This window comes from Vigna umbellata, chromosome 3, assembly GCF_029865625.1.
Source record: "Vigna umbellata cultivar VRB3 chromosome 3, Vumbellata_1.0, whole genome shotgun sequence".
In the NCBI taxonomy this organism is placed as follows: domain Eukaryota; kingdom Viridiplantae; phylum Streptophyta; class Magnoliopsida; order Fabales; family Fabaceae; genus Vigna; species Vigna umbellata.
In genome coordinates this window covers 20522515-20549260 of record NC_142167.1, presented here as the reverse complement: position 1 = coordinate 20549260, position 26746 = coordinate 20522515, and the positions used below count along the sequence as shown (strand labels likewise).

At 30.8% G+C, this 26746-nt stretch overlaps 3 protein-coding genes and 2 non-coding genes across 5 annotated transcripts; 4 read left to right on the top strand and 1 right to left on the bottom strand.

Annotated features, from left to right (window-relative positions):
- Nucleotides 1-5029: 5029 nt before the first annotated feature.
- LOC124840973 (Pathogenesis-related thaumatin superfamily protein) lies at nucleotides 5030-7482 on the top strand. Its single transcript, XM_047317131.2, has 3 exons — nucleotides 5030-5217; nucleotides 5330-5999; nucleotides 6955-7482. Exons 1-3 carry the CDS (start codon nucleotides 5157-5159, stop codon nucleotides 7274-7276), a joined length of 1053 nt encoding a protein of 350 aa, XP_047173087.1. The 5' UTR covers nucleotides 5030-5156; the 3' UTR covers nucleotides 7277-7482.
- An 896-nt stretch (nucleotides 7483-8378) lies between these two features.
- TRNAE-CUC (transfer RNA glutamic acid (anticodon CUC)) lies at nucleotides 8379-8451 on the top strand. Its single transcript has one exon. It is a non-coding gene; the product is annotated as a tRNA-Glu (tRNA).
- A 3219-nt stretch (nucleotides 8452-11670) lies between these two features.
- On the bottom strand, nucleotides 11671-15000 carry LOC124840969 (protein NUCLEAR FUSION DEFECTIVE 4-like). Its single transcript, XM_047317128.2, has 3 exons — nucleotides 14420-15000; nucleotides 13497-14317; nucleotides 11671-12493 (listed from the first exon to the last, which is right to left on the bottom strand). The coding sequence occupies exons 1-3, from the start codon at nucleotides 14759-14761 to the stop codon at nucleotides 12016-12018; spliced, it is 1641 nt and encodes a 546-aa protein (XP_047173084.1). The 5' UTR covers nucleotides 14762-15000; the 3' UTR covers nucleotides 11671-12015.
- A 2290-nt stretch (nucleotides 15001-17290) lies between these two features.
- On the top strand, nucleotides 17291-17363 carry TRNAE-CUC (transfer RNA glutamic acid (anticodon CUC)). Its single transcript has one exon. It is a non-coding gene; the product is annotated as a tRNA-Glu (tRNA).
- Nucleotides 17364-21824: 4461 nt separating this feature from the next.
- LOC124840965 (peptidyl-prolyl cis-trans isomerase CYP21-1) lies at nucleotides 21825-25984 on the top strand. The gene is made up of 7 exons (XM_047317124.2): nucleotides 21825-22145; nucleotides 23878-23959; nucleotides 24038-24085; nucleotides 24255-24278; nucleotides 24361-24543; nucleotides 24950-25025; nucleotides 25607-25984. Exons 1-7 carry the CDS (start codon nucleotides 22020-22022, stop codon nucleotides 25767-25769), a joined length of 702 nt encoding a protein of 233 aa, XP_047173080.1. The 5' UTR covers nucleotides 21825-22019; the 3' UTR covers nucleotides 25770-25984.
- Nucleotides 25985-26746: the final 762 nt, after the last annotated feature.

Sequence of the window (26746 nt, the reverse complement as noted above, 5' to 3'; positions counted from 1 at the left end):
TATTCCAAACATTAATAATCTAATAAATAAAGAAAACATTTAATGGATTGAAAATAGTTAAGAGTAGTAAGGACTTTATAAACTAAATATAAAATTTTTATTTAGAAAATTTTGAAAATTTAAAATCTAATAAATTCATAGAGAACGGGATAAGTCAAGTATTAGTTAAATAAGTATATCTTTAGAAGTGTCTCGTTGAGTGAGTAAGAATGTTCATTGAATAATGAAAAATGTTTCTTTAACAACTATTTTTTGACAACTTTTTAACAATAACCTATGTGGTAGCGTGTGATTGGTTCGTTTTAAATATACAAACCAATAAAATAATGATACATTGTCTGTTAAAAAATTGTTAAAAAAAGTTGTTAAAATATTATGGTCTTTAAATAATTTTTACTTTTCTAAAACTCTAAGTTTTATCTTGCTGGATGAGTTGGTGTACGCGTTAAGAGAAATAAAAAACTTTGAAAATAGGAATAAATTATTTTAAGCTTTTAAAATAAAAATGTGTGGGTGTGCATGAATAAAACTAAAGTATTTTCCAAAATCTACTAATGATGTGTGTAAGATAAATTAGACTCTAAATATTTGTCATTTTTTATTATAGGATGTTATGTTTTACAATATAGTTATTTTCAATAGGAAAAAAAATACTATATTGAGTTTGTTGTAGAATGTCTATTAAATAAAATTTTTAATAATGAAGTTATGTGAGTTTACTAATATTAGACTCAAAAGAAAAATATTTTGACGGATGTTTCTATAATTTTTAGGTGCACTGTGGAAAAGAATAATATTTTCTAGATAAAAAAAAAAAACTTATCCTATTATATAAAAATGACTTAATTCCCAACATGTAATTTGGGAGCGAAAGATCTTGTAATAAATGTCAAACATGAATTTAACTCCATGCATAATTCAAAAATAGAATAAAGTGTTTGTGATTATTTAAAGTTAAATATTTATGATGATACGTGGTCACTTGAACTAATATGTATAGACACTTGTTTTAATTATATTTTTTAAAATTAAGTTTTTTAATTGATATCATAAAAGTTTTGTCTTACAAAAGTATACTTAATGATAAATAAAGTATGACAAAAGGTTATTTTTTATGAAATACTGAATTTATATCATATACGATTAAATTTTAAGACGGATATATCAATTACTCGTGTTAAACTCCATGATCGATAAATTGAAATTAAGTATGAATTCAAGGTTACAATATAAATAAATGAACTTGTTTTAGTAAAGAGACGTGATAACTATATTAAATTATGGGAATCTGTATTATTCTCCAAAACTTATCTATAACTATGATTTTAATCCTGAACCGTTGCAACCTTATCTTTCGTTAAGTAATTATATTCTCCATCAGCTAAATACTTCTTTATGTTAAAAAAAAAAGTTAACTTTACACAATTAAAATTGAGAACAAAGTGGGGACTCTTTTCATATCTTGAACGTGAAAACTTATAACCATGAAGCAACTTTTTATTTTTTATAATTATTCTGTCTGTTTTCCATTTTAGCCAAACGGGCCATAAATCCATCATGCTTTTGTCAAGGAAAGATTGCTTAAATGGCCATTAAAATCATGTGTTTTAGAGTTTCCAATGTTTCAATTCCTTTTATGTCGCTGTCATTGGTGGCAAATATAAACCCACAGATCTCAATCACAACTTTTCTAATATCTGTTTTTTAGTTATCTATACTTTGATCGTTTGGTGGAGGAGGGTTTTTACATTCACCATGTATGTAAATTTTCCACCTTAATAAATTTTATTTTGAAAATTATACTTTTATATATATGTGTGTGTGAGAGATATATTATTTTTTCCACCTTTTCCTTTATTGGGTCGATGAAGGTTTGAAAGTCAACATTTTGCAGTTTACAGTGTGTGGCATAAAAAGAAGAGAGAAGAGAGTGGAATCCAATGCTTCTCACATAATTGCTACTGCCACTCTGGTAAGTACTGTATAGACAATAACAACAATAACAACCAGCTTTCAAACACTTCATTAGTTCTCATCTTACCTTAATTTATCCTTAAAACAGAATGGTAAAACATGGAAAACGCAATTAGTTGTCATGGGAACATGTGCATGTAGAAGAAGGTGGTAGGATGAATGGGATTTGACCAAAGTGATATATTCGGCAAAAAAATAACACACTTTTATATTTATTGTAAAATAGTTGTAAAAATGTATGTTTAAAAAAATAAAAAAAATAATATCAAACAAATATAAAAAAAAATTATGTGTGAATTCCGCAAATTTTAAACGATTTGAAACAGGAGCATACCGTTTGAATTCTGATGTCGCAATAATAATGGTTGAAAATTAGTTTCCTACACAGTTTTTACGTATTTCTGAAAAAGTTAAAGTTTCAATACTTTCATAAACTAAATTATGAAACAATGAAATCAAGCACGAGTATCAAAATAAGAGGAGACGGTTAAAAGAAACGAAAAAAAAAATGAAAAGTGAACCTCAGAAAAGATACTTTGTGCTTTTTTCCTAGATTAGAGGAATTTAATCTTTGAAATTAAGCTTATACTATCATTAAATATTTGTTCAACGTATGGTAGATCCGAGCATATATCAAGGATTGGTTGTTACCTTTACATTGTTCTGACTTTTACTCACTATGAGATGAAAATTATATGAAATATTTGTTGGAATTAAGTCGAGTTTGTTAGTTGGTCAGGACAGTTGTTGATTAATTGTCCAGTTGTTTTTCATTTTATAAATACTGAATCTCTGTTATTATAAAGTGTATCTTTTTGAGATCAGTGTGAATAATATATTTTTTGTGCGTTTGAGTTTTACTCTTTCTTTCTCTGTTCATCTCCTTGATCGTTCGGTGTAAAAGTCTTAAACCGATCGGTGCTGTTCATGTTTTTACTAGGTCGTTCGATCATTTACGTTGCAGTACTGTGTGTTCGTAGTGTTCGGCTAGGAACATTCGTTCTTCAGACTCTCGTTCTTCAGTCGCATACGACACTCATACCGTTCGGCTGTGACGCTCGATGCAAACCCTTGGTTTTCCTTCCGTTCCTAACAAGTATCAACATTTTGATATTGTGTTAAATCTTGCATGAAGAACATTCATTTATTGTAACCCTTATATGCAAGTTGATTAATGAAGAATTTCACAATGATTGGACACATCGTTGTGAAAAAAGCTTTCTAATTTTTATTTTAAAAGGTAAAGGAACATATATAATAAAGAACGTCTCACCTAAGGCATATCAACAGATAAGTAAATACATGTGATTGTGGATATATATCAATATAAAAAGAACAATTTAAAACATCGTTAAATTAGTTTTAAGTAAGACATATTTCAATCAACCTATAGCAGGATCAGGATATTTGTTGTTTATATTGAACAAGACATCTTTGTGAAACATTTATAACTTGAATTACACACTTAGTTAAGAATAAAAATTTATTTTAATTTGAATCAAATTTTGACTTAAAAAATATAATAAATTGTATCCATTTAAATAAAAATGGATTGAAATTTAAAAGAGAATTATTGTACACGAATGAAAACAGTTAACAATGTGTGTATTATGCTTGAATAGAATTTAGAGAATGTAAATGTTATTAATTAAAGGTTAAATATTTTTATTTGCCTCCACTTTTCTAAAAGAATCTTAAATAGATGATTTTATTTTCATTCGTTTTAATTTGGTTTCTATTTTAAAAATTTTGGTGCTATCAAATTAATTTTATTAGTATTGTACTAACATGATTAAAACATGTTATGTATAAGTGTTTCTTTAAATTGATTTTTATTTAACTTTTTTAAATTAGGAAAGAAAATACCACATATTAAACTAATATTGCGTTGACAGAGTTACGTATTACGTAAAGTGTTATTATATCTATCTTTATTTTCTCTCAATTCAGTTTTATTTTTTTTAAATTAAACAATTTTTTCTTTAAAAGATGAATTTAATTTTTATATAAATATTATACATATATTTTTATTAAAACTGATATTTTTATTAAATATTTTTTAAAGAAATATTTATATTTTATAATGAACTCTATTTAAAATTGTTAATAAAAAATAATAATCAATTTAAACATGTTAAACTTGTTTATCAATTGCATTTCATAAAATAAATTATTATCAACTTTTTCAATTCTTTTAAATCACTATATATTTATTAAATATTTAAAATTTAAACAATTTTACACAAATCTGAGTTAATTTAAAAATGATAAATTTTAAAATTTAAAATAATTTTAAACAATTTTATAACAAATTAGAAAAAAAATTAAAATTTAAAATTTAAAAATATTTTCAAATAAAGTATAAATATAGATATAAATATAAATAAATTTAATATTTTTAAAAATATTTAATAAAATATATTAATATAATATTTATATAAAAAATAAATTTCATTTTAATTTAGAAAAAACAAAATAATTTCATTTTTAAAAAATTAAAAGAATTGAGATAAAATAAAAATAAAAGAACTAAATTAAAATTAAAGCAACTATACCTAATATAAAAATGACATATGATATTGTTATAAATGATTAGCACGTGACACAATTTTACAAATAACAAATATATATTCTTTAAAATTAAATTAATTAAAAAATATCTAAATAAAAAACATAAACACAAATACCATCTTTTAATTATATGTCAGTGCAATAATAACTAAAATAATCTGATTGTTTTACATTTGTCAAAATAAGGATTAAAATGAGACATATAAAAATAAAAACAATTATTTGAGATTTAAAAAAATATACAAATGAAATTATTTACTTGGATGTGCAATTGGCAGCAAAAGAGAGGTCCCGTTGTTAAATCAGCCCGATTAATTAGAGATGAAATTATTGTGACCAACATGCTATATTTTATTTATTTATTATGCACCCCCTAAAAGACTGTGTTTTTGACACACACTGTCCTTGGTAAAACTCACTCTTCCACTTTTACCCCTAAGTCACTTGTCGTTTTCTGCCTCCTCCATACAAACAAACACTACCCCTCTTCTTCCCAGACCCTGCTCTTCTGCTACTCATTCACCAACACTCAGAGGAGGAACTGTTGGTGATCATAACATAACAAACACTCACAAACCATACCCAACCAAGAAAAAACCAGACACCAACTTATGGATCTCACACAACTCTCATGTCTCACTTTCATTGTTCTCCTGTTCTTCACTACCCCAGGTAAAAACGCCATCTTTATATCCTCACATCATGTTTTTCATTGTTAAACTACAAAAACAACACTTTTTTTTTTTACTAACTGTCGCTTCTTCTTCTTCTTCACGTTCTTCAGGGGTTATGGCTGCCACCTTCACATTCGTTAACCGATGCGATTACACGGTGTGGCCAGGCATTCTCGCAAATGCTGGTAGCCCACCACTCCAGAGCACCGGCTTCGAGCTTCCCAAGGACACTTCTCGCACCTTCCAAGCTTCCACCGGCTGGTCCGGTCGCTTCTGGGCCCGAACCGGTTGCACCTTTGACGGATCCGGATCCGGTTCCTGCCTCACTGGCGACTGTGGCTCCGGCCAAGTCGAATGCAACGGCGCGGGAGCCGCCCCGCCGGCCACTCTCGCCGAGTTCACGCTGGGCACCGGAGGCCAAGACTTCTACGACGTCAGCCTCGTCGACGGCTACAACCTTCCCATGATCGTGGAGGGTACTGGCGGGTCGGGTCTATGCGCCACTACGGGGTGCACGTCGGATCTGAACCAGCAATGCCCGGCGGAGCTGAGAGCCTCCGAGGGAAGCGCGTGCAAGAGCGCGTGTGAGGCTTTTGGTAGCCCCGAGTACTGCTGCAACGGCGCGTATGGCTCACCCGCAACCTGTAGGCCCTCCATTTACTCGGAGATGTTCAAGGCAGCTTGCCCAAAATCGTATAGCTACGCTTACGACGACGCTACCAGTACTTTTACGTGTACCGGCGCTGATTACACCGTTACCTTCTGTCCATCCTCTCCAAGGTTAACATTCTTCCCCGTTCTCTCTCTTTTCCTCTGCTTTGCCCTTCCGTTCATTCATTGCTCACCTCTGTTTCTGTTTCTGTTTCATGCTTACTCACTCCATCTCAATTTACCACCTAACTTTTTTCCTTATGCAGTGCTGTATTTTACTGATTCTAATTGTTTCATTTGCCTTGTTTCTCTGCCCTTAAAATCGCATCTTTGAAACTGCAACCTGCTACTATTTTTTGCAGACTACTTTTATGCACATTATTTAGTTGGTATTCCTATTAACTTGTTATCTCGAGAAGGGTAAATATCATAGTATTTTCCTGAAAAAAAAAATAGTTAACCCTACTTTAGTCGAGTGTGAAGGTCGTGTATTTGTATATATTGTCTGATGCAAGACATTTGTATAGTTTAATGTCACATAAACATCGTATTTAGTCTTTTTTTTATCGATATCAAACAAATCTGTCTCTGCTGATTTACTATTGTTTTAGTTTACTGTCACAAACATCATGCAATATATTCGTACTATGTTTATTTTATTCTGATCTGAGAATTTTTGCAGTATAATTCTAAATTATTCTATGATATTCTTATATTCTTTTGTAGGTTAAGGTTAAATTTGTTTCACATTCTCAAGTTTTTTTATTTAACACTTTCTTGTTATAGTAGGAAGATTTCACTATTTCCAGCATCAGTGCGTTAGGTGGGTTTTGGTATGGCCAAAGCAGAACTTTTTAATGTTCATGTTACTAATAAATAAATAGTAGATGATGGTTAAGTGAGCATTGATGATGGTTGGTGCTTGGTGCTACTTCCATTACCTAATACTATCCAATAAAATTCATATATGCAACAATCCCTTGTTGATGTTGCATTGACTATAGAATGTTAGCATTGAACAAGAATTTGAGGTTGTTTGAGAAATTGATGATGGTCTCAATGTGTGCATGATTTGATTTTGCAGTCAGAAATCGTCACGAGATACCACCACCAACCCCATGCCCTCAACATCATCATCATCATCACAAGGGACAGTGACAGGAACAGAAACAGGAACAGGAATGGGATCCGAAGGAGGAGCGGTGGTGTACACGGGTGCGGACAATGGAGTTGTGTATAACTCCGTTACGGATTCCGGGTCAAGTACAGGATCCGGAGGAGAAACAATGCTGGCAGATGGGTCATATTTAGCTGGGTTGGCGATGGGAGAGTCCTCCCCCAGAAGATCAGTTTCCATGGCGTTTGTGTCCTCAGCTAGCTTTTTGCTTATTTTCACCTTGCTTTAGCCGAACCAGCATCGTGGCTTTTGTTTGTTTGTTAAATGTAAATGGGTCTTAGAATTTGGGGTTTTTCGTGGTGGGTTCAAGAATTTTGGCTTTGCCAGTAAAGCTGGCAGATTCTCCTTGATTGTAAACCACCCGCCAAAAGATTCGGCAAAAAAAATATTCCGTGTTTCATTCGTTAAAGTTCTGGTTTTTATATTGTTAATTAATCTCTGGAGCATTTATCTTCCTCATCCAAGCTTTTCTGAGGTTCTATCTTCATGCTGTGAGCGAAAGCCTTTCAATTGGGTTTCTCACCGACGGACGACATAAGAGAAAAAACAGATCTTTCTGCTTAACAAGGTTCACTTTGCGGCTATTACAAGTAATTTGTTTGGCTTTTAATTTTTTGTTTGTCTGGTACGAGGGAGTTCTGTCTGAAATGCGTTTTTCTGGTTTTATCAAAGTAAATAAAAGGTTAATTATGGAATATAGCACAAGACTGGGTTCAATTATTAAAATGGTACACTGCAAGTGTCGTTTAATTTTTTTATCTATCTGTCATCAAGAACGAGAATAATGTTGAACAAGATCATATCTTATGGAAAGTGCATTGAGTGGCATGCCTTTGATTTGGCGTTGCAACTAATCTAATGAACTTTTTCTGTGCATTTTTCAAAAAGATGATCATATCGTCCAAATGCTGCCGTTTTGGGGACCCACCACAAAGACAGTTTCGAACATATAGTGACTGCAAGAATAATTTAAGTTCTTGTGGCATTTGATTACCATTTCATCATGTGAGTTGGGAACTTGGTGTTTGTATTTTACCTTTTTGTTAAATCGAGCTAATGGTGATTATGGTGTGTGATGCGTTGTTTCCCATTTACGACCATCGTTTTGGAACCCAACACGAATAATCAGTCCTAAAAAAACTTAATTTTAGTATGTTTTTCGTTTGATGTTTGAAATTTTGAATTTATATTTTTACAGGTAAGAAATAAATTTGTTTTAACTTCATCATACGCTAAGTAGTTCAATTAAGTTAAAAACAAATGAACATCTAAAAATGACACCAGTATTTGACTATATTTTAGATAAATTAATTTCATATTTAAATGTAAAATCCGTTGTAGTCTAGTTGGTCAGGATATTCGGCTCTCACCCGAAAGACCCGGGTTCAAATCCCGGCAACGGAATTTTCCTTTTTCTTTAGTTTTTTACTATTATTTAAAATGGAAATATCTGACAATAAAGGACAAAAATTATCTGTACTGCAATGATGGGAGGAAAATCTATTGATTAACCATACATCTTAACTTCTTTTTAATAAATTCACTTAAAACTTAATATTGTATGATTGAGTATTAGTCTGTATTTTAAATTTTAATATTGCATTTGAGCGATCTTTGTTGTTGTTTTTATTTCTTTTTCTAAATAAATGTATGAGGACGATGGAATGTTCTTTATTATGCTTGTGAAATAAATATATATAATTTTCAATTAATATTATGATGTTTTCCTTGACTAAAAATATTTTGTCAGATATTTTCAGGGACGAAAATGAAGCCCGCGTTTGAGCTCTCATCTTGTTCATTTTCCCTCCAAAATAATGGCGAAGCCACATTATCAGGATTTCTTTGAAGAACAGTGATGAGGAGGTAAATGGACAAGTATATTTTTGGGTCAAGTATGTTTTTAGGAGTCAGATTCTGTGCTGCACTTTTTGTGTTGTTTTTTTATTGGGCATTACAAATACTTTAATATTGATATTCTAAGAAAATAATAATATATTTTGAAACATTATCATTAGTTGTCATGAGTGTATTTTCAATCAAAGCAGAGAAACAACAGATAAAAACCTAGCAGTATTCAAATTTAAAGTATTAGTTTTCTTGACACAAAACTAAATTAGTTTATGTTAAAAATATTTACCTATTTTTGTTTCTAAGTTTTCAAAATAAATATATATAATTTTTTAATATAATTATGTTAATTCTTTTACTTTTCAAACACGTTTTTCAATAAACATGGAATTAAAAATATATTGAATGATATAAACAACTCAATTGTTTGTATGAAACGTGTTTGATACGTAATTAGATTAAATAATTAGTAAAATGTATTAAAATTTTAGAAAAAGAACAAATTTTATCTTCACTTAAAAATTTAGAAATTAAAAATATATTTAACTCACTTAATTTTTTTATTACGATACTAATATTATTCGATAGTTTAAGATTATTGTATGCATAATAAAAAAATAATAAATATACTATTTTTAAATATTTGTGTTAAAATAATATCTTTCTGACCATCGATGGGTTATTTTAGATACAAAATAAAAAGTAATTTTAATGTATGATCGTTTGGTCAATCATAGGACAAACACTCAAATGTATAAACAAACTACCTTTAAGATTGGACGGTCAAGAAGTTAGACTAATCAATTAATGGTTAAAGTAATTAATTTTAATGTGAAACAATTGAAAAGTAAAGTGGAATTAATAACAATTGAATAGTAATTAGGTTTGTTAAACAAAAGTTTACTCCAAAATATATAAATAGAAAGTAATTTTAATGCATGATGGTTTGGTCAGTCATAGGACAAACAGTCAAATATATAAACAAATTACCATTAAGATCAGATGGTCAAGAAGCTAGACTAATCGATTAATGGTTAAAGTAATTAATTTTACTATGAAACAACTTAAAAATAAAGTGGAATTAATAACAATTGAATCGTAATTAGGTTTGCTAATCAAAAGTTTACTCTAAAATCTATAAGTAAAAAGTAATTTTAATGTATGATATTTTGGTCAGTCATAGGACAAACAGTCAAATGTATAAACAAACTACCATTAATGTCGAACGATCAATAAGTTAGACTAATCTATTAATGGTTAAAGTAATTAATTTTACTGTGGAATAACCGAAAAGTAAAGTAGAATTAATAATAATTGAATCATACTTAGGTTTGCTAATCAAAAGTTTACTCTAAAATCTATAAATACAAGTTTAAAATAAAAAGATAAGTAGGATACATTTATTATACTATTGTCATCTAAAATATCAAATGTTAAACTCACTTTGATATCAAAATCTCTTTTGTATGTACTATTTCAATTTTTTAGATGAATAGTTACTAAAATACTTAAAGTTAAAGACAATTTTTGAATCTTTAGAGGATCTATTGGAGATTGAACCGGTTAACTTCAATCTTATATTCCAAAATAGTAATTGTTTTAAGGAAATATTAGAAGAAAAAGTAATAGGGTAGAAACTTCCGTCATCTTAGATGTTTTATATATAACTAAAAGTATCATTATTTTGAAACGAGAAATTAATTTATTTATCTCTCTTTCTTGTTTTTTACTTTATGGAGAATTATTTTATTGGTAATAATAGGAATTCCGGTGTAGTCTAGTTGGTAAGTAAGGACACTCAGACTCTCGCATGAGAGACTCGGGTCCCGAAATGGAAATGGGTTTTTACCATTTCAAATCTAAACCTTTTAGACAGTTTTTTTTTTTCATGAACTCTGTCATTTTGGAAATTTATTTTTTAGAATACAATGAACAAGTTTGAATTTTTTTTTCTGAAGCCAATGGATCCCTTCTTTTACGAAAAGCATTTTTTGATAGTATTTTAATGGGGTGGGAGTGAAAATTTAATGAGGTGCAGGAAGTAATTACCCACCTTCTAAGGTAAAGTTTATTTTCCTTTTACTTTTTTAAGAATTATGTCAAACCATTCTTCCTTTTCACATAAATTCTGACTCATCCTTCTTTTCATATAATTAACGATACACCTTAGATTATTTTCATTAAATTTTGTATTAATTTCACTACTGAAAATCTAATAAGGTATGAATGTGCACGAGTCTTAGTTTTAAGTTGAAGACTTAATATTGCGTTTGAGCTATCTTTTGTTGTTGTTGTTATTTAATTTTCTAAATAAATGTATGAATGAGAGTCATACGATGTTCTTTATTATGCCTGTGAAATAACTATATATTTTTTAACTGACATTAAAATTATTATAACAAATCTGAAAGTTGTATATTAGGTATGTAATTAAAAAATTTGCATCATATATTTGATCATTGAACTATTAAATTAATTTTTAAGAAACTAAATATAGTGGTACTATTAACTAAAATCACCCAGACATCACTGATCTTATTTTCATGTAAAATTTTAAAACCAGAACTTCACTGATCTTACTGTTCCTAGATATGTTGAAAGCATCTGTAGATTTGCAATTAATGTCTGAGATCTGTGGCAGGTTTTGTTTGGTTTTATTTGTTTTTGCAACAAAAGAAGACAAAGGAAAAGGACGATGGCAGGTTTTTGGAATGAAATATCTTCTAGCTGTAAATAGATTCAAAGATATAACACATGATACAATGCCAAAAGTTGCAACCTTAATACAGTGACTTTCATACTTTTAGTAACCAAACAACACTGGTTTAATGAATATGATAAAAAGAACTGATACCGCCATTCCTATTCATAGAACAAACAACATATGTAGTGTTTTGATCTACCAAAAAACCCATCACATCGATACTAAAGACACCTCTCTCTATTTAACAGTTCTAAAAACACATTGTAAAGGAAATAACAGCACACCACGGAGGCAAAAATGGAATAAAAAACAATCAGCCTCCTTTTTCTAAAAAATGAGTTAAGTAATTGAGCATATTGAGATATCATTTGAGCATAGAGTTCATCAATCCCAGGAATGTGATTCATAACGAATCAACGGCTGCTTGATGCTGATAAGGATTTCTTGGGTTTCTTGCTCATGGAAATCTTTGTGTAAACAGTTTTGGTTCTGAATGACAAGAGAATGTCTAAGAAGAAGCCAACGATACATGCTCCGGTCATGACAATAAAGACTAGCCTGTAACAGTGACCTCCGACACAGGTGTTGCCTCCTCCCTCGGTTGTCGTTGCTTCCATATCATACAGTATGCCAGCAAGCAAACCAGAGAAAAGGAAAGAGCCCAGAGGAAGGTTGAGAATCAGAATGTTGTAGATCAGACCATAGTATTTCAGACCAAATAACTCCGAGGCTGTTGGAACTGTGATTGCAAGCCTAACTCCATAACATATGCCAACCAAAATAGACCCTATGTATAGAGAACCTGGCATAGCCATGGCCATCAGTATGTAACCAACAGCCATTAGAAGCTGAGATGCTGCATTCCAGAGAGGTCTTGGTGTTGCTGCTCTCCTGCAGATCAATTTCCAAATTAAGAATGAGATTAATCTAATTTATAATATGTGAATGCAAACCTCAATTTAATATCTGTATACCAATTCCACTCACTTTCTTATGACCAACATTTAACAGTGCTTTTCTGGTTGCAAATATACGGCCTATAATAGATAATAAAACTCAAAAGACAAATTTGCAAACCGTGACAAATTGATTCTTACCATAATAGACAAAACATGCACAAAATCGAGTCTCTCATAAATTACTACCAAACTTACTATAATAGACTAACCATGCTCCAAATCAAATCAATCAAACTACTACCTAACTTTCTTCTGCCTTTAGGCACAAAATAAGCTCATTAAGACTGAGATCTATCCAAAAACAACTTTAATTCGAGCAATAAACAATTTGATTTTAACGCAACTGTATGCATATAAATAAATCTTGTATCATCGTCTGAATATTGTCTCGTTGTTGAATAAGTTAGGCCTATATTATACATCTCAACATTTTTTATTTTTTCATCGACAAAATATTGTTACGCTTATCAAAAGATATAATAATTCAATGTAAAAAAGTTTTAAAAAGCATTTAAGGAAATATTTAGAATCCAAATAGATAACTCAGATAAGAAAAAAATGTTATTCTTATATTTTATTTCGATATTTGTGTTTTATTTTTTATTAAACATAAAAAAGAACATCACCGATATTACCAATAATATTTTGAGAATCCAACAAGTAAAAGTAAAATGTATGATTAGACAAATGATCCACAAGATTATTTTCATATGCAATATGATTGCGACTAGTATATCCCACTTGCTATTCGTTTTACATTATTTGATTCATTTTTATTCCAAGTGCTATATGCTTTTTCTGCCGTCATTTTGCATATTAAATTTGATTTTTTCACAATTGAAGATAAAACCAATTCTTTTGTTTCGGTCATAGTATGAAAACATTTTAAAAATGTATGAAAATTGGTTTGGTTGAAGTGGAATGATAAGACTTACTTGATTGTGAACTCGGAAACGGTACCCGAGATGATCCGCCCAAAGAATCCGAAAATACTGGTCAAAGAGACAAAAAGTGAGACATCAGGGTACCCGAGAGCCAACCCGATTTGACCCATATTGTTCATCACAGCCAAACCAGTTCCAACCCCGCAGAGAAACGACACGAACAAGATCCAAAAATCCACGCTCTTCAGCACCTCCATTATCGTGTGCTCTTCACCCACCATCGGCGCTCTCTTCTCCACCAAAGCCTCCTCTTCAACCGCCGCCACGCTTTCGTTTTCCTTTTCCCCACCACCAAGCAACGGTTCATTCGCTCTCTGCCCCTCCACGTCATTCCCCTCTCCGAGCCGTCCCTTGAAGTACGTGTACACCGGAATCCCCAACGGCGAAGCCAGCATAACCAGCAGAACGGCGACGAAAACTCGCGACACCAGGACGCCGGGGCTGGGGACGAAGCCGTAGACCAAGAGGAAGAGCGCGACGAGGACGGCAACGACGTTGAAGACGCCGAAATACTTGACCTCCTCGGCGTTTCCGGCGGCGTCGACGGCGGGAGGAAGCTCTCGGAGGAAAAAGATACCGGTGAGACAAACAACGAGGGGAACGAGAGAGAGCATGACGAGGAAGTAGGCAGGGTCGTCGGCGAAAAGCGCAGAACAGAGCGTGGTGAATATCGCAGTGCTCAACCCTACAAAGCCTTTCAAAATCCCCGAAACGGGTCCTCTGTTTGTACGGAAGTTGCGTATGCACGTTACCAAAACGGCAGTGTTCATCCACGTCGTGCTGTTCCCTCCCATGCACAGAAACACGCACATCTGCATCGTTTTACCAAACACGACGAACTTATCAGTAAATCAATAACGGGGACTTTTAATTGTACCAAATTCAAATCTCGAAAACCTCTTAAATTTTCATACCTGCCAATAGGGAAGGGGCTGGATTTTCTGGCTCACAACGAGCCATTGAACTCCGTATCCAATCAGGCCTTCAACGGAGCCTATCAGGAGAATGGCCCAAGTCGGGAAGCGGTCGGAGGCGAGTCCCGCCAGAAGCCCAAAGGCTTTTCCGATGTCTTTAGCAACGGAGAGGTTGTTGAGTTGCACCTGCGTGAGATGCATGAGGGATTTGAGCGCATCGGAGTAATTGGAGAAGGTGTAGTTGTTGCCGGAGATGCACTGAATCCAGACGGCGGCCACGAAGCCCAGCCATTTACTGGTGGTTGAAACGGTGGGAGGCGAAAAGGCGGTTGCGGTGCCCATCTAATTAACCAGAATTAACGGTGTTGAGTTTTTGGATATGGAGAAACCGAAGACGCGTGTGATGTATTTATAGCAGTGTTCCCAGTCTGGGCAGGTTTTCTCAGTCCACCTTGACGATGAAGAGGGTGCAACCACTGTAGCTTCAATTGGACGGGAACTGTAGAGGATTTCTTAGTTTTTCTTTTCACTATTTAATTAATATTTTAATTAATATTATATAGGATATAAACGTGTGAATTAGAAAAAGGGAAAATGTACTCTTCCATGATCCTTGTCAGATTTAGATCTTTAACATTCATTGTTTTTTGTGGAGATAGACTGTGAGACCAACTCGTCCACTTGATCACACATTTTGTAGTTGTTGATATTTTCAAACTCAGAATTTAACAACATTACATGGATTAACTGATCCTCAACAGAGCCTCACCTAACTTTTTTCTTATTTTGTCGTAAACTCTGTTTTTTAAATAATACTTTCTGTACAAACGTAAATTTAATATTTTTAAAACAAAAAAATAAAAATAGACTTTTTTTAAAAATAAAACGTCATTTTCCTTCCTTAATGCTAAAGCTCCACTCATCCTCCATAAAAGATAAACAGGCGTTGTTTGGTTAATTTTAAATACATGACTTTCTTTTGATTTCAACGTCGTATACGGCTGATGTTGAACACGAATAGACTATAACGCTGTTTTTTTTATTATTATTAAAGTTGTTTGCTTTTTCATCACTGTTTACGTCATAACCTTTCATGGAAAACACAATTTAAATATAGTAATAGAAGAATTTAAAACCTCGGTACATCTACCAAGTATCAAAATCTAATGTAGAATAACTGAATTTCGTTGTTAGCAACCGTCGATAAAAAAACATTATAATACGTATTAGTGATCACTGTTAAGTTCATTCGTAATAAATTTGTCTATATCTTTTCAGCCACGTTTTCTCCGCAATAGAAACACTTTTAAGAATATGGATTACTTGAGTAAATCAACTTAAAATTGAAAATTGAAAAACAGTATATATATATTATTATACGTTAAAACCTTATGTCTTGATAAGTTTTTCTATATGTGGGAATTCTTGTATAATTAACATGCGAGTCAGGCAATGACAATTTGATAAATAGTTAATAATGTGATTATCACATTTTCTCTAAAATTGTCGTGAAAGTATGTGATGAGATTTCCCCATAAGTTACAATCAGTATTTTAATAAGTAATGGCATCCAGAAGCAATCTCGTTCTCCAAAAAATGGTAGGTAAATGTTGAATGATCGTTGTTTATTTCTACCATGAATATATAAATAAAAAAGGAATACACTTTATGGTAATTTAATATTTAAATTAAAAGTGTGTAGTGGAGTTAAGTCACACCAACTGGCATCTTATTTTTATTTTTAGGTTGATTATTTATTGTTAATTGTTCTTAGATCAATCGCCATTAGGTTGATCATCTTGATTGATCACAAGTAGATCGATTATTTTTATGGATTATCCTTTATACAACTAGTTTTACAAGGTTCGTCGTAACGGCTATATTCGACATTTGACATTAACTTTCTGTTCTGAATGACATGTGAAAGGTACGACCTTGATCAGAGTGTGGGTCCAACGTAATTGATCGTCTAATCTACCGTATAAGTGTATGTACTGTTTAAGTACTGTACAAGTACTTGTATTGAACCGTATAAATTTTAAGCTAGATTCTGTTTCATTAATTAATACTCCAGAAATTAATGATTAATCTTAACAAATCCTAGATAAAAGCAAATATTAATTTTCATCCTCATCAACAATTAACTGCAACTAGTATATGGAAAGAAGTGATGCGGAAATTGGTGGAGAAAAAGAGGGGAAAGTGAGTGAGTTTTTCCTTTTTCTTTTTTATGGAAATTAGGGTTTTCATTTTCAAAGTTTCAAAACGACGTGCAGCTTCGCATTTATTTACAAAGTCGACATATTCATTAAACGACAATTTCACCAGTGGACCCCATGGGGCTTTCATTTGATTAAAAAGTTTTTTTTAACCAATTGAATTTTAGACAATAAAATTTATATTTATTAATTTGGAAAATTTTACAAAAAGTCAATTCTAGGTTAAACCATTAAAACACGTATAGTTTAGAAAATTTAGTTTAATTAGCAATGAAATAATCCTTCAATTAGGAAAAACAAGTTTTTCAGAGTACAAGCAACGGTTTCTTTTTCTTTCTTCCTTTGTTGACAGAAGTGCAAGCAAGAATTTCTTTGTAGCGTTTCCTCCCCAAAGATTTTATCATCTGTGTTACGGATCTTCATCACAACCTTAAAAAAAATCAGTCATGACCTGTAATGATATGTGAGAAAGACATCTTTCGTGGAAACGTTAGCTGATGTTTGCTTAACGTAAACCTTTCCCACATATTTCTTGGTCTAAATTTTCTAGATGAGATATTCTTAATTTTTCTCATTTCGTTGATGTTGTGTTTGTGGACTTTTAATAATGTTATAAGTATATTAACAATTATGAACACAAGGAAGCATGAAATCCGTTGTAGTCTAGTTGGTTAGGATACTCGGCTCTCACCCGAGAGACCCGGGTTCAAGTCCTGGCAACGGAAGTTTCTTTTTTAATTATTAGAATATTGGTGATCTTTTTTCTTAAATTATATTATTCTTTTAAATTAAAATATACTATGTATTTAATTTTTTTTTTCTCTTTAATACAAACGAATCTAAAACTTTTAATGAGATTCAATAAGTTTTCTGACATGTTCATTCAAAATAAAATGATAATATTTTAACGTAAAAATCGAATCCCTGTCCTAAATTTAAGGATCCAAGTCACACGTATTTATTCTTCTTACGTTTCCTAATTGAATCTGGTTTGTTTGCTTGACTTTTGAAAGAGGAGTTATTTATTTTTATACTATTTTTTAAGATATTTGTTATTCTTTTAACTATATTGTACATTTTATTCTTTTAAAATACTTTTTAATATGAAAAGAAACACGGTATTACCACGGGGCAACTGTCGCCACGTGTCACCTCTTTTTTAAAATGTGTTATATAATTTTAGTAGAAGAAATAGAAAAAGAAAACAGCTGTCTTGGTACGGTATGGTTGTGAAGACAGCGCATGTGTTGTGTCAGATTTTGTCCTGCTGAAAACAATCAACACAAGTTCCACTGTTTCATAATTTGGTTTTTCAAAAAAAGTTAAATTGTTATTCCTTTATATATTGTAAGGAAAATCTCAAATTTTATGTGTTTTAATTTTATATATTCCTTTATACTTTTTTATGTGTTTTAATTTTAATTTTATTTTAAAAATTGATATATTAAAGTACTGTATTAATAATATTCAAGATGTATTAAAAATTGATGTATTAAAGTACTGTATTAATAATGTAATTTTTTAATATAACTTTTGAAAAATTAAAAAAAACATTGCTAACACGATGTTTTTTTAATACTATTAATACAATACTAAAGAAACAATATACTATATCAATTTTTTCAAAATAAGACACGTAACTTAAAGAATTTTTCATAAAAATAAAAACGAATGACGTAATTTAAAAAAATAAATATAATTTTTGTAATTAACGTGATATTAAAACTACTTTAAAAACATCTAATTCAATTTTAAAAAATGTTAATAGTGTAAACCCTAGTAATATGTTTGGTATTAATAAGATTGGCTCTTTTAAAAGTAAACGAATTAAAGCACGTAAATAAATTTTTGAATGTAGAGTTCATAAAGTAAAAAAGTTGAAATGTTTAAATTTAATCTTTAAAACTCGTGTAGTAATCCAATTCAATTACTATCATTTTAGTAAGTTTTGCTAAAATATAGTACGAAATTTTTTTATGTCTTTAATATTATTTTTCACATGATAATTTTTTTGTTAAATTAATAAACTACATAAAATCATTATCTATTATAAAATTAATTATTGAAATTACATATACATTTTTATTTTACGAAAAATATAATTTATTTAATTCATTCATTTAAATTAAAACAAAACAAAATATTTTTCAGAAAGTAATGGAATATAAATCATCATTTAACTTTAATAAGTTGTAATTAATTTGATAATAACCAAATATAAATCAAACTTGAATTTTAATAAGTTGTAGTTAATTTGATAAATGAAATTATTGCGAAGGAGACTCTAAACTTGACTTAATTTTATAAAAAAAGTTTATATAGTAAAGTTTACATCTATAGAGAAAAATAATATTTTATCTAATGTGAAATTTTCACCACAGATCATTTCTACAATGTTATGATATTAAATTCAAATTAGATGTTCACCAGGTTATACTAAAATTTAATTATTACTTTGGTCAGGCCTATAATTTATTATTCTTCACTTTGCTTCTTCATCAATCATTGCCTGCATTTTTCTCATGGCTTTTGATAACTGATAGGATAAGATGTCGTACCTATATGTCATATTCATCACATAATCATCACAAAGCTACAATTTCTTTTTAATCAATTAAATTTGTCCATTGTTTCGTACAGTTATTATTATGTTAACCTTCCATTAATGAAGATTTAAATTCATTTTTCTTTTTCCAATTATATATTTTACATGAGTGCCCATTCAATAATATCTCAAATTGATTGAAGCAAAAATAACAATCAAATGTACAGAGAGTGTAGAATCGAGGTTAACACTATATTTTATAAAAAATCTTCTAAGGATCGAAAATCAAAATCAATTTAATAGTTAACAGTTTAGATATGACACAATAAATACAATTGCATATATTTTTTATTTTAAACTTATATTTATATGTTATTTTAAGTTATTTAATATTAAAGTTAATAACTTTAACTTTTTGACATATATAATCAAATTTTGTGACTGTCTTATTCTTTTCATAGTAATTTGTTCGAGGAAAAAAATAATTAATTTCATAGTAAAATAAACGGTTAAATATATTTTTAGTTCCTAAACTATTGGTCGTTTTTTGTTTTTGTCCCTCTTTTAAAATAAGGTATCGAAACGTTCGTTTTAGTCCTCAAAAACTAACACCTTTAAAAATTTGGTCCTCATTTAATCAACAAAACGAGGACTAAAACCAAAGTTTCAATGACTAAAACTTTCGAAAAGAATGAAAATTAAATTGTACCTTATTTTAAAAGAGAGACAAAAACCAGAAACGATAAATAATTTACGGACTAAAAATATATTTAATCCTAAAATAAAAATAGAGTGAAAATACGACCACCGGAAAAATAAAGATAAGATGAGAATTTGTATGGTGCACAGATCATACATCAGCGACTTGTCTTATCACCAATCAAACGACAACGTTGAAGATAAGACGAAACTCGGTTCAGTGTTTGTTACGGCAGAAACGGAAAAAGAGATGAAAGATGATAAGAGAAAGATGCTTGCTTTACTTGCTCTGTGAGACCTATAATAGAAAACCAAAGCAAAAGAAAAATAATTATTAAGAAGTGAAAAAAATAAAACAATATAAATACTATCTCCTTTATTTATTTTTTCTTAACCCAATAAATTAGAGAAAATATTTTAGTATTGTTGCTTTTTCTCTTCTATACAAATATTTCAAATAATTAATGGATAGCTGAATGACAACACGTTATTGAGTGAGAAAGAGAAAAGAAGAATAGATGTAATAAATAGTGCATTATGAAGATAAAAACAAAAATGCTATCTGCATTAATGATACATAAAAGGCAAAATAACTTAAAAAAAGAGACAAAAAGATTTAAAAGTAAAAATAATTCGAAATAAATGAACAAAAAATATTATAAAATAATTAAACATTTATTTGAAAAGATACCCAGAATCTGTCATTTGAATAATAGCTCTTTCATGAGTATGGGCAGATTGAAGGTACAGGGAGGGCCCTTCTTAAACTCCGTCGGTAAGAATAACATAAATAATGATATTCTTTTTTTTTCATTATATTTAATCTTTATAATGTATTTTCTTCGTAATAGTCCCGTCACAAATAAAATTCGTATTTATAAATTATATTAAATCAATAAGGTATTTTTTGTAACCATATAATACTTTTGTTATACTAATTGAGAAATCACTTAACATTCGAAAAAATAAATATTTATGAAGAGATTTCAATTTTCTACGTCTTCTTCAACCTTTCGTTTTTTTAATAAAAACAGGAAACCATTATTTTTTTTTTCTTTCAACTTATTATAAACAATCCACTTTACGATTTGGGTTATGATTTGGAATTTGGAAATTTTTGATTTGGTGATGTATACGGTGATTGTAGTTAGGTTTCGTGCAATTTGAAAAGAAATAAATATATGTGGTGGTGCAAACTAACATTATTATTTGGGATAACGGATGTGATTTATGATTTTGAATGTGGACATGGTTTTGGTTTCTTTAAATTAGATTCAAGTTAATGAATATGTATTTAATAAAAAATTTTAGTGTATTAAAAGAGTCACGCTTAATTAATGATAACAAATTAACTACGTTAGTTTTATTAAATAATTTTTTTTATTTTTACTAAAATCGGTGAAAATATTTTCGTAATAGATTAAATTTTTTTCAAGATGTAAGTTATTTATTTCCTGATGATTGAATAAAAATAAAGAAAATATTTTTCTAAAAAAACTCTTCTACTCTTAAATTAGTATTTCGTTTTTTATGTTTGTGAGTGACTGGCAATTTTTTTTAAAGTGATAATTTTACCCTACCTTAAAAAAATGACAGTCCAAATAATATGACCATTTATATTAAAAAATGATCGTTTTAAATGGTTACATTACATCTACATTACTTGTTAAATGAATATTAAAATATTACCACTTATTTAAAAATTTGGGAACGACGAGCTCCTCATAATTAAAATAGAATAGTGATATTTTAATATATGTTAAACGAAAATTCCATTTAATAATACAAGATAATAACACATCAAATATATTCATTTTACTTTTAATTAAAATTATAATATACCTTATTGTATTTATAAATACGGGGTGAGGGTAATTTTTAAAGCTGTAAAAGTATTATTATTTTAAAAATTAAATAATTAATAAACATATTTTTGTAGTAGGTTCGCGTTGCGCACCGCCCTCTGTTGCGAGCTTGAATCATCTTCACCTTCAGCTACAGCTACTTTCGGTTTTTCCAAAGTTTCGTTTGCACTTCGAGGTCTGAGACAAACCCAGTATGCCATCTGCCATGGAGGATAAGAAAGCTTCAATTTTGCTTTGATTGGGCATAAGTGAGCAAAGAGGGTATTGAAGCAATGCCTAAAGCGATCGCCTTTCTCGTTCACCCACGACTTCTCCTTCTCTTCCTTGTTCTCTCAATTTTCCTCATTTTCGCATATACTGGTTCTACCGCTACTTATGGTTCTACTACTTCAAAACTGGTGCGCAATTTAACTCCTTATCCCCGTGCTGTTGTTATTTGGATCTGTTTTGGGCAATTAGGCAGGGTTTCAGGCGTAATGCTGTTATTAGCGTTAGTTTGAAGGTGTTTGGTACTTTTTGCTTTTAGTTTCTTTGCACTGATCTGAACTTTTGATTCCAATTGTTTGGCGCGTTGTTTGAATCTGTACTTCCAACTCTACTTTCTTTTTTCTGATAGAATGAAAATAAAATGCTCGTTTTTGTTTTTTTAATTTTGCTTACATTATCTCTAATGTCACACTGAGGAAGTGCGCCTCTTAAACAAAACTATTTAATGTAATATAGTGGTATTGCTTTTGGATGCATTTAATTTTCCATTTTGACTATTTTTGTTCTTGTTGGCTTCTTCTATACAATTTGATTGGTGATGAACTCTCATGGCTCGATTCTGAGGATTGTGCCGGAGCTGTGTTGCATGCATATGTATTGTGATCTGTTCCTTCTTCATTTTTCGAGTAAAAGTTGCTTAAGGATCTTTTTGGATGGGTTAGTGTATGCAGTACTACCAGGTGTATGAACCAAGGTAAAGTATTTCAACTTCCATCCGCAGAAAGAAAAATTAAGTTGCTTCATGAGCAAAATGGGGTTTAGCTGCGAAATTGCATCAAGGGAGACACATACAAATATTAGCTAGTTTGAAAAGGCATCCATCTCTATAGACCGATTTTGTTTACTCGTGCCTTGTTTGGTTTTAGAAAGAACAAGATAATGGACATTCAAATTGAGGGTCTAGACACGGAGGGTGTTATTTCACATGATTCCTTTAATTATTAGTGAAAGGAATCTATACTGTAGGTCCAAATCACGAGATGCATTTATTGCTCATAGAAGGCTGTGATCAGTAGAAATATGATAGAAATTGATGAAGACAGGGTACTTGGTTAGGATAGCATACGGTGGAAGAATGTGTCATAAATAGAAAGAGGTCGGTATTTTGTTGAAAAGAGCAATAGGAAATAATTTTGTAGTTCCAGGGCAAGCAATACTGCCTGAGTTAACTTTATCCTTTGATTTCAGTTTGAGTTTTCGGCTGAAATCAAACCATCATGTCTGGGTTCAAACTTCCTCGTTCGCAGCTTATTATGAACAGTCCCTGCTTTTGGTTTGTTATTCTCATTTATATTTGAACAATTTCAGTTTAGGCTTGTGTCTTTAAAACTGGAACTTGGTTCTTTATTTGTGGTGGTAGCTCTCTATTTGGTATAGGTTCATTCGTTAAAGCTGTATCTCGAATCACATTCTGAGTATATGAGGCTTTTTTTATCCACTTTAACATGTGTGGACCTGTGTTGAGAGCATTATTTATTAACACTAAATATCCATGAACATTATTAACCTATGACTCATGTATTAATGAGAATAATGTCAAAAACTATCTCATTTAAGAGTAAATCCTAAATACGTTCTAATGTAAGAATAGTATCTATAAATATTTTCATTCAAAACAATGATTTATATTTATAATACAGCAGTAGATTAGAAGTCTATTAATTTTTATGAATACATGTTACTACTTTAGTCTTTGAACAAGATCATTGTATCAAATTTTTATACTCATATTTCAAGGTTATTTTCTTTTTCTCATCTCTCTTTCTCTGTAAAACCTTGTAATTTCAACATAAGGTCATCTGTAAATTTTTCCAACTTATGATTTCCATCTTAACTGATAAACTTTTCCCTTTTCTAATGTAGGTTGTTGAGGAGAAAATAGAACAGGTCCCTGAAATTACACACAGAGTGTTCTTGGACATTGATATTGACAAACAGCGATTAGGTTGTCTAGCAATATTTCTAGAAATTTTACCCAATGCAATCATTTGAATCATTTTGACTCACAAAATAGCTCCTGCAGGTAGGATAGTGATTGGATTGTATGGCCAAGTAGTACCGAAAACTGTGGGTATGTCAATGTCCTTCTATTTCAAGTTCTCCTTTCTGAAGCTTAATTGTTTAAAGAATATGAATTTTCATTCTTCCTGAACCAAGCGTTAGCTTCTTTGGTAAAAATGTAATGTTTACTCATACTTTACAGCAGTGCAATTTCTAATGACCGAATTTTCTTTGTGCAGAAAATTTTAGAGCTTTGTGTACAGGTAGCTGTAGTCTCTTCTTCGTGTTTATTAATTTAATCCTGACCGGTCCTTGCACTGATTAGGAGTGTTCCATGTTGTGTAGGGCAGAAAGGAAAGAGTGAAAATGGCTTAAAGCTTCATTACAAAGGAACACCATTTCATCGGATAGTATCTGGTTTTGTGATTCAGGGCGGAGACATTGTTCATCGTGATGGTAAAGGGTCTGAATCTATTTATGGTGGCACCTTTCCTGATGAGAATTTCAAGATTAAACATTCTCATGCTGGTGTGTAAAAATTTTCTTGTTGCAAGCATTTCATTTTATTATAAATATTTTAGAACTTAGGCCTTGTTCACTTGAGTGAATTTGAGGGAGAGTAATTGAGGGGATTTGAGAGGATTTGAAAATAAATTTTTTTGTTGTTTATTTGAGTTAATTTGGAGGTAAGTGAGAATGAATTTGGAAGTAAAGTTTGTGAGAATTAGTCTAGGATTTAATTGACGTGACAGATTAAAAAAATTTACTTCCAAATCCAATCTCATTTACCTCCAAATTCACTCAAATAATCAACAAAAAAATTTATTTTCAAATCCTCTCAAATCCACTCAAGTGAACAAGGCCTTAATGTTTTTCTGTCATTTCTGAGATGTGTTTGACCTGTTTATATGAAATCATACTCCCATGATTTCAGGCGTTGTCTCTATGGCAAATTCAGGACCTGATTCCAATGGCTCACAGTTTTTCATTACAACGGTGAAGGCCAGTTGGTAAGTTATTTTTGTCCTGATAGTGCATGGTTTGGACAATTTCTAGACTGGGGAACAGATGCAGTTGGATTAAGTTCTCATAGGTTAAGCGCAGTCTTTTTCAGGTTTGCACACACACCTAAAAGACTAGTCTATTAAGAAGGAGAGTCTCAAGACTTAAATACTCTGCATCAAGTTGTTCATTCTACTTAATGCGAGATTCATAGCATTGTCACCCTTTTAAGGGGTCAGTTCACGACGACTTTCACACTACCTACACTTATTCATATATCAATTTTGGTTTGCACCTTAATTCAGGTCATAAATGACTATCTATAGCTCAACTCTTATGGAAACACTAATTATAAGGATTTAAGCACAACAGCAGAGCCTAACCCAAAATACTAGTCCATTTGGTGGGGGAATCATAAAGCCTAAGTAGCGGATCAGTTAGTTGATTTTGCTTAATGTGTGACTCCAACAAATAGACTCTAACTTTGAATTCGTTATTATAAAGGAAAAATACATGCTCATTGGGTCATTATCACTGGTTAATACTTCTTAGTTATGTTATGAAGTCAACTTATATGTAAATATTGCAGGTTGGATGGAGAGCATGTTGTATTTGGCAAGGTTGTACAAGGCATGGATATTGTGTATGCAATTGAAGGGGGAGCTGGAACCTACAGTGGAAAACCCAGGAAGAAGGTAGTGATAGCAGACTCTGGGGAGATACCCAAGAGCCACTGGGATGATGAAAGTTGAACTTCCTCATGCTTCGATTATGGTATTGTAAAACTATTATTTGGCTTCATTCAGGGTCTAAACCATGCTTTACAAAGTATAGTTCAAACATGCCAACTTGACTTGAAAGAGAATCGGTAGATTGTTACTGTTAAAAAATATACTAAAATCCAGTTTCTTTTATATGTAACGATCTCAGCAACATACTGTAATTGGTATTTTTTTAGTCCGTCTCATGTTTGTCTGTTTATTATAGTTTTCAAAGGCCATTCTTGTGTATTTAACAGAGCCGTCTGCAGTAGAACAAAGGAAGGAGTTATTTTATTCAAATATTTGTTTTGCCACAAGTTTTATAACTATCACATAGCTGATTTGATTCCATCCTTCTATTTCTCTTTCATTGTAAAAGAAAATGTACGAAAGTAACACACAATTATAAGTTATCTATTTCAGTTAATTTTCACTAGATCCCGAGTTGTTGTTGTCAGAGGCTAATGTTTGCTCTTAACATTTTATTTGACTAAAAAGTTAGATTGCCATGCTCAGCGTATTGTATTTAAAATTATTAAATATAACAAAAAATTAAAATGACGACTATTTTTTATTTATACAAATAAATAAACAAATTCATTAAATCTTAAAAGGCTTTTTAAGTTTTTCAAAACTCAACATTTGTAATTACATAAAATTTAAGATAATAACCTAACTTATACATTAAATCAATTTAGATTGACATAAATTACAAAATGTAATAGGGCGTATTCTTAATCAAAGTTTAAGAATCAGAAGTGTTTAACTACTCTGCCATCATTGATTTCGATGACTTTTGTTGTTGGCTTATGCAACAGGTGAGACAGAAAACTAGCATTACTAGATAACAACTTAAAGTCTAAAACCTCTGTTGAAATTTATGGAGGAAGATTAAGCCGTTCAGTAGAATCAGATCACATATAATTTGGTGTAATTTTAGAGTTCAAAGCAATGCAATTCAAGGCAAC